Source organism: Antrostomus carolinensis, unplaced genomic scaffold (assembly GCF_000700745.2).
Source record: "Antrostomus carolinensis isolate BGI_N321 unplaced genomic scaffold, ASM70074v2 scaffold37060, whole genome shotgun sequence".
In the NCBI taxonomy this organism is placed as follows: Eukaryota; Metazoa; Chordata; class Aves; order Caprimulgiformes; family Caprimulgidae; genus Antrostomus; species Antrostomus carolinensis.
Genome location: NW_010287056.1, coordinates 29,287 through 37,737, shown reverse-complemented (window position 1 = coordinate 37,737; position 8,451 = coordinate 29,287). Strand labels below are relative to the sequence as shown.

The 8,451-nt window shown below is 38.6% G+C and overlaps 1 protein-coding gene across 1 annotated transcript; it reads left to right on the top strand.

Annotated features, from left to right (window-relative positions):
• Window positions 1–391: 391 nt before the first annotated feature.
• On the top strand, window positions 392–7,929 carry SDE2 (spliceosome associated SDE2; the record flags this gene model as incomplete). The annotated part of the gene is made up of 6 exons (XM_010178282.1): window positions 392–509; window positions 1,994–2,105; window positions 2,640–2,809; window positions 3,523–3,634; window positions 4,267–4,675; window positions 7,714–7,929. Coding segments are annotated over 6 exons (1,137 nt in total), but the record flags the coding sequence as incomplete, so codon positions are not given.
• Between the last annotated feature and the right edge of the window lie 522 nt (window positions 7,930–8,451).

Genomic DNA, 8,451 nt, shown 5'->3' with positions numbered 1-8,451 from the left:
CTCCTTACTGTCGCTGAGGAGGGTTTGCTGTCAGAGAGCCTTATGTTCTCATATATATTGTACACGTATATAGAAAATATCAACCTTAAATTCTTTACGGTCCAAAAAAATGTAGGGTTTGTTTGGGTTTTTTTAACACAGAGCGTCTGAACACTTGGTGTAAATTTTCCCATAGCCCCGGTCATGTTTACAAGCTGATTTAGAGTGTGTTTAATCCTCGAGTAAACAGGAATTAAAACAACCACCATAGGGAACATCTATGCTTTTAAGATCGTCTGATTTCTGCTTCCCCTCTGTTCCTGTGGGAAGGAAACATTGCTCCTTAATGAGTTGCTTTGTCAGAATGTTTCATTTGCAATCAATCATGTGATTCAATTTTGCTGTTTTTTAGAATATTCCTGAAGAAAGCTTGTATGTGAAATGTAACGGGCGACTGGTTAATGATGAAGATGTATTGCAGAATGGAGCTGTTTATAGTCTGGAACCAAGACTTTGCGGTGGAAAAGGAGGTTTGTTGCTTAACTGCTTGTTATTGATCAGATTTTTAGGTTAAAAAGCTTTTCTTATGCCATAGTCTCTACTGACAACAGCAGTCCTAGTCTATTAGGACATCTCTTCTAATGTGGATGACTGTGATGTAAGGTCTGTGAGCTGAAACCAAAGCCTACCTGCAGAGTTGAGAATTGACCAGGGAAGCTGCAGTTCAGCTAACAGCTTTGCTGGCATAGGTCTTCTTCACACCCCTGGTCTGCTTAACTCTACTAGTAGAAATCTGTAATGTGCATCAAAATGCCTTCAGAGTTGAAATGGTGTTTAAAAGCACCTGGCTTTTTAGACTCTCCTGAGTTTCATTTGTGGTCTCTTAGGACAAATATGCCAGGTACAAATAGTCTGTGATTTGATTATGTTTTATGACCTGATTGATTTTGTCTTCTCTTAATTGAAAATATACTTAAATGCCAAGATCCTAGTAGCCTAAGAACTAAAGAATTAAATCTAAAGCAAACTCCTTGTATTGAAAACTATGTTACAGAAGTTGTGTACTAATCATACAAAACGATGTAGCCACTGACAATATGAGCATTCCCTGAGATGGAACGTGAGGGGTGAAGCAGGTTTAGCAGAATATTTGAGCGTAATTGAAGTTTGCTTTTTGAGTTTAGTTCTCATAATTTTCCAGCTGTTGAGTTAAAATGCTGGATAATTGTGCAGCCTTGCATCAGGCTGCAGCTCAGCTCACTTTGCCTTCTTCATCGTTTTAGACAGAACTGTAAACAAATATTGTTGCTGTAGCTTATGAGCCATTGTGGGTGTCTGAAGTACCCTAAAAAGTGGCGCATATGGCGTAAGCTCACAGTGTAGCATGTTTCTTCCTCACCTGTTATGCATCAGCTTCAGTTACCCTGGGATGACACTGGATGCGTGTTCTGTGATTCACTTTGTGTTACTGGTGTACCATTTGGATCGGTTTAAAATTGTTGTGTAGCAGTTTTGTCTGATTTATTAAGTGTTCCTTTTGGTTTGGCTTTATAAATTAAAAGCCTGATTAAAAACAGGCAAACAAACACAGCTCAGAACTACTGACACTTACTGTAGGATCTCAAGCAGGTATATCCTGGCTAAATTGGAAAGGACCCAAAATGTTATCTTGAGACAAAAAATGTTTCAAACAGCTTTGCTGGGGGTCCAGACATAGGCTTTCACATTAGAAGTGCTGTGCAGGTTCTAGTAAATCTGGAGTCCATCTGATGTGCGATTAGGAGCACAAAAACGAGGCGAGTGGTTAACGCTGGGTACTTATTTTCACATAGTGTCTCTGTGTTTCACCAATGACAATTCTCCAACATGTTGCAACTTGCCCTTTATTTCAGCTGCGTTGAGGGAAAGTATTGGGTTCACTGTATTATTTTTCCATAATTAAACATTTTTTTTAATGTACTAGCTCTTCTCCCTTTGTTTCTGTTTAGCTAATTCTTGATTGCTCTTTCCTCAGGGTTTGGATCTATGCTGCGAGCACTCGGTGCTCAGATTGAAAAGACAACGAATAGAGAGGCTTGCCGCGATCTCAGTGGAAGGCGACTTCGAGATGTCAATCACGAAAAAGCGTAAGGCGTTTTCTTAGAAACTAGGATTACAAAGTAAACTGACTGTGTAGGTCACTATTAACAAGGAAGGTCAAATGACAGGCTGTTGTAATAATGAAATTTTACTTTGAGTACTAAAAAAAGCAAAAGTGGAATCTTAAGCACAGATAGACTGGAAGCCAACAGGATTCCTCTGGCTATAATTCTGTTACTGCTAAATAGAGGTGATTGTACTGCAGCCTGCTTCTGAGAGACTGTTTCGAACCTGCTAGATTTTTCATCTGGAGTTCTCGCAGTTGTTCTCTCTGAAGCTGGAAGACCATGATATTGGTGACCTTACTGCCGTTTCTGGCTTCCAAAATGAACTTTACTCTTTTCTCTGTAGCAGAATCCCTGTACATTGCTTCAGTAATTCCCCTGGGTGTTGTTAGTCGTCTTTTCCCATTGTCTCTCATCCTAGCAGGTGGTAGAAGCATTCAGTAATTGCAAAGCACCAAACTGATACGACATTAAATACTGGAAACGCTCTCATTTTTGTGGTTCTGTCACCTGCAGGATGGCTGAATGGGTGAAGCAGCAAGCAGAACGGGAAGCAGAAAAAGAGCAAAGGCGCTTGGAAAGGCTGCAGCGGAAACTTGCAGAGCCAAAGCACTTCTTCACAAATCCAGACTACCAGCAGCAGTGTCATGAAATGGCTGAGCGACTAGAAGATTCAGTCCTTAAAGGTATTGCAGTTTAACCTCACTTTCCCTCTTCAAAAGTTAAAGCAAACTAAAAGTCCCTATAGCCTCAGTCCAGTATGAAAATTTAAAATTAAAAAAAAAAAAAGCTGATAATAAGTCTTTCAATTGAATGAAATTTAAATTCCAGTAAAATTTGTTGCATTTCATTTTTCCTCTTTGGCTACTGCTTCTCTTAAATTGCATTGAACATCATAACACAGGTACAAGTGATGCTTCATCTTGCTGTGCTACAGTGTCAAAGCAAAGTTCTGTGTAGGTAGTGTTGCTAGTTCAGCTATAAGAATTATGTAACAATTATCAGTGAAATTATAATATATAAACAGGTCTTACTAGAAATTTAATCCAACTACAAAATACCTTGTTTCACTTACTGTTCTTTGTCGTTATTTTATTTATCTGTGAGTTGTTCTCTTGCTGGCAGCTTGGTAGTGAAACTTGAGGCTGAAAGGGATGTAGAACCTTGGGAGTTCAGTTCAGGAATCCAATGTTAGGATTGACTCTGTACGTTAGTAAAGCAGTGTAAGAAACCTTTTGCTGCTGCTGAGCTTTGAAGCTTTGAGTCTACATAAATGTGCACCAATAGTGATTATTTTCAGCTGGTGTCTTAAATTGTATCTGAAATTAAAAGCTAAGCAGAATTTACAACATATGTGGATTGTGAACCAATGAAGTAGATTTTTAACTTTGTTTTGAAGGATTGCAGGCCAGTTCAAGCAAAGCAGTGTCACCAGAAAGTGGCAATAGTCGGAAGCGTCCAGGTGAATCTGGAAAGAATGGAACAAAATCTGGAAAAAGAAAATGTTTTTGGTAAGCATTATGAATTTATTTATATTTAATACTTGAGTATTAAGCCTTGAACAGGATAGGTACATACAAGTAAGCAACATCTTGTCAGAGATGTAGACCTCAATAGAAAAATTAAATTGAACTGGTTAAATTGGGGAACTAAAAGTAAATGTTGCTGCTGTAATTCTGTCCCAGCTGAGCAGACAAACTTTATTTGCAAAAATAGGCATCTTTTTTTTTTTCCCCTCCCCAACTGATACAGTTATATTCTGTATATCTCTAATTGTCTTTTTAAATTAATGAATTAAATTTACAATTAACTAAAATTTTTTAAAATTTTTTTTTCCCCTGGCATTTTTTTACCTAATGTGACATGAAAGAGAAGTCATAATGATTCCAGTGGTGTTTGGAATAGTAATAGGCAGCACACATTTCTGTATGGGGAATGATGTAAAAAGATAATTGTTTTCAGGGAATGTTGTGTCCTGTTTGGTATTAGCAGCTCTTCCATTTACTAAACTATCCTAAATAGCTGCTAGATTAGTTCATTGCAGCTCTCTGAAGTGAGTTTTGGAAAGAAAGAGTGACAATAATTTTTTTTTTTTTAAGTTAAAATATGTTAATATTAATTTGTAATGTACTGCTTATGCCAGGCTGGGATTGGAAGGATTCGATGATCCTGACAGTTCGGATTGTGAGGATGACAGTGAAGATGATTCCCCTCACACCTCTGATGGAAGTTGTCCATCAGGCAGCAGATATAATGAAAATGCTGGAAACTCCAATGAATGTTCAAGCAGCTCTGTGGATTCAGTAGAGGATAGTCCATGTACCAGCACAACTGAGAAACCACCAGAGCAGCCAGAAGGTACTGGAAGAGATCTGCAAGGTGACACATACACAGGTGGGCAAACTGAAATTCCAGCTGAAGAAAACAGTAAAATAACAAAGCCCTTGAAGGAAGAGGCCCAAGAAAAGAATGAAGTAACCCAAGCTCTGAAAGAAGAGGAGCAAGAAAATGTTTCTTCTAAGGCACAGGAAACGAACCAGTTACGGAGCACAGTAAGTGTGAAGCAGTACAAAGTGTGATACGTCTTTTTCTTCAACTGCTTTTACGTCATCACTTTTCCCCTTGTGGATCACAGAAAAGGGGAGGGGATTTGTATCTGGTGACTTCAGTGCATTAAGTGTAAGTGCTTGAATTAGACTCATAGTCTCCCTAAGAAGCTAATAGAATCGTCCGAGTTTGATTCAGAGCACAAAAAAAACCCCAGGGTTAAAAGGAGAAGCAGCTTAAGTGAAGATGCATCGTGCGACTTCGGCAAATGGAATGTAGCTGTTAATGGAAAGTTAATGGAAACTGCAGCCGAGGAACGCTCTTGGTTGACAGTGTCTCCATGGAGAAGGTTGAATTGTAGCATGGTAGCATTGTCTTGAGAGATGCTAAATAGGATGGGTCAAGGAAGAACTTCATAGGATTAAGACTTTAGTAGTCTAGAGTTTCTACTAAGATGCAGTTGCCCTTGGCTGTCTAATATTGTCTTTCCCGAGATCCATGTTTCCCTTGGGGTTTTTTTTGTTTGGTTGTTTTTTTTAATCTTTCTATGTAAAATAGATATACTGTAGATCCAAAAGTTTTTATTTGGGGGAGAGGAGGGGGTGGGAAGAAAATAGAACCCTTCTGTATGATGAAAGGCTCTTACCAATACTTTCTGAGACATTACCAAATACTGTCCAATTTGACTAATCGTATTTATAACATAATTTGACCTTAATGTTTGTAATTGACTGCAATGTTTAAATCAGAAATTGTTCCAAGTAGGTGCCCCCTAAACCAATCAGCTGATCAGTCTTTCTTAGTTTTTGTTATAAAGAGACTTGAGTCTAGTTCCTAGAGAACCCGAGTAGTCTGGTGCAAACTTCAGTTCTTCATTGACCATCAAAATCCAAAAAGCAGCAGCTCCTTCACTAGCGAGAGAGGATTAGTGTAAATGATGGGCTTCAGCTGAACTGCAGAGGATGGTGGAAGAGTAGTTTTAAAATTGGTCATGTGGTATATCCGTGGTGGAAGCAAATCCAGGTCTCTACTGTTGCCATACCATCATCTCTGTGTCACAGCCCTCAGCCAGATCAGGAGCAGTGCTGGCCATGAGGTTCCTTCTCTGGTGATTGGCAGGAGGGTGACTGGGTTTCTTTTGCTGAAGAGGCTTCGGATCAGTCTTCCAGCCAAGAGAGAATGTAGCTTTACCTACTGAATTGAAGAAACCCCAGCTAATATTTGGCAGTAAAAGGTGCCAGTGCTTGTGCCTCATTGCCTCTTGCATAACATTACTATTAAAATTTCTGGGGATAATGAATCGAGGCTTATTCTAGAAGTGAAACAAAATGTGATGCTTTTTTGGGGCAAGGCAGTTGCTTGGATTTTCTGCCTTGTTTCAGCTTAAGCAGGAAGTCTGCCATCAGCTGCCACTGCCAGTGGCTGAATTCTGATAAGTGAAAGTTCTAATACAGTTAAATGGAAAAAAGTCCAAGGATGTGATCTGATAAATTAAAACTTTGTAATCTACTGTACTGTTAGAGCTGGCAGATTTCAAACAGGATGTTTACCATTCTTCACTGTTTACCTTTTGCTTAGTATTTGTGGGACTGTCTATTCCTAGAACAGGAAGCTCCACCAATGCTGTGGCAGATTGTTATTGCAGGTGGAAATATTTTTATAATAGTCCTTGATGGATTTTTTTTTTTTTTTTTAAAGTAGGATGAGAATAATGAGGCAACCAGTCTTTTTTTTTTTTATGTTTAGCAGGACAAAGGTTCTAATTCTGCTAGCTCTGATTGTTTTTGCTGAGTTCATAACGGAGTGGTCTCATTCCCACTGCGAGTATTACTTGGTCTAAAGTCCCTTTGATAACTCCAGCATGATATATACCATAAGACTAATATGTGCTTTAAGTATTGGATGAAATGGGCTTAGATTGTTGTGTCCTTTTTAGTGTGTTAATGTTAGCATTTAGTGTGTTAGTAAACTCCAGCATTTGAATTACCCAATCTTTGCTGTGTTCTTCTGTGGACAAGACCCTGGGCTTGGACTAGGCAATCTATGGAGGTCCCTGTCACCCTCAATTATTCTGTAAATATACTAATTTCCCTTTAAGATGAATTTTTAATCCATATTCTTGTGGCAGGATGAGATGTGAACTTCAGAACTTGGTCTTTTGTTAATCTTACTGAAAAGTGAGTGCTTTTATATCTGTTTCTATAATTACAGTGTCACTGCATTAGAAATAATAACCCTTCCTGCTGCATTTGGGGGTGTATTGCTTCTTACATCTGGCTAAACATGGGCTGATGGCTTTGCCGTGCCCCTGGAAGCCAAGGCTAAGCTACTGAACTGCTGGGTGAGGTGGGGGGCTGTTGTTTTTAATTCAGTTTTCTTGGGAGTACTTAACTTCCCTGGGGATAAAAGCCATGTCAGCTATTTTGTCTCCAGAGGACTAGGATTAAATACTGTCACTTACTTTTTAATTTTACTTTTTCAGCATTCCTCTATTGCAAGTAGACTGTGTTAATTCTAGTGGAATAGTTTTAAAAGTTCGGTGGTGTTTATGTAATTTTAAATGACCAATGCTTCTGTCTTGGAGGCTGTGTACAGTGCAAGCCTAAGCACATCTACAGCTTGTCTGGACATGTAAGAATGAGCCTTTAACTAGCTAGCAGAGTCACTGTGAGGAGCAGAACTGTAGCAGCACAGTTGGACATGGGATACCAAGCTCACCTGAGCATTCACCCCGCTCTCGAGTGTGTTACCCCTGCTGAGGTGTGCATGTTTTGCAGTTAGGCTGCTAGCTAACTTCAGTTTCCTTGTATGTGATGCAGCAATACATTGCCTGGGTAGCATAAGTACTGCTAATAATGAGAATATCCAACATAATACATATTGAGACATTACTCAACTTTATTAAGTAATTAGGAGTTTGAGATAATTTTAATTGAAAGGCTTCTGTAAAATGAAGCGTTCTGTCTGTACTTGTTTCTCTCCCTCCATAATAGTCATAATAGCTGTATTGTAATAGTCTGATGGGATGTTTTTCTCTTGGCAGGAGGTGGAACCAATAGACCTACTGGCGTTCAACTCTACTGCTGAACTGGAAGCCCTGGGTTTAGATAAACTGAAGATGGAATTGATGTCTTTAGGACTGAAATGTGGAGGCACTTTAAAGGAAAGAGCAGCAAGGCTTTTTTCAGTGAGAGGTCTGTCTAGAGACCAGATTGATCCAGCCTTGTTTGCAAAGCCCTCTAAAGGGAAAAAAAAGTGATTTATTTTTTTTAAATGAATTTTGTATCCATGTGCTTTTAAATTTTTATTCTGTTGTCGTTCTGTACTGCCACATAAAATTCTTTGGCATCCCTGCATAGTTTTTTGTTTCTATTATTAAATTTGATTAATGTAACACAGTAAGTTGCTAGATAGTGAGTTAGTTTTGTGTTCAATATTAAAGAAGTGAAACTGCTGTCTTTTGATAAGCTTTACAAATGGCTAGAGCAAGTCTTAATGCAACAAGCAGAACGAACTCTCTGTATATGGAAAGAAATAACCTGAATGTTTTCTGGAAAATGGTTGTATGACACTGTTATTGCCTATTTTAAGAAAAATACCAATCCTTTCTTAGCTTTATGTTGAGTCTCCTTTAATGTGTATTCCAGTTAGCACAGTTACAGCTGTCAAATGAGACACATTGAACTTATACTCCAGACTTAAAGTTTCTTTAAATAAAAATAACATTTTTATAGGGGTGAAGTCGGTGTAAATAAATACGCTGTTCTGTGAGTTTCTGTGG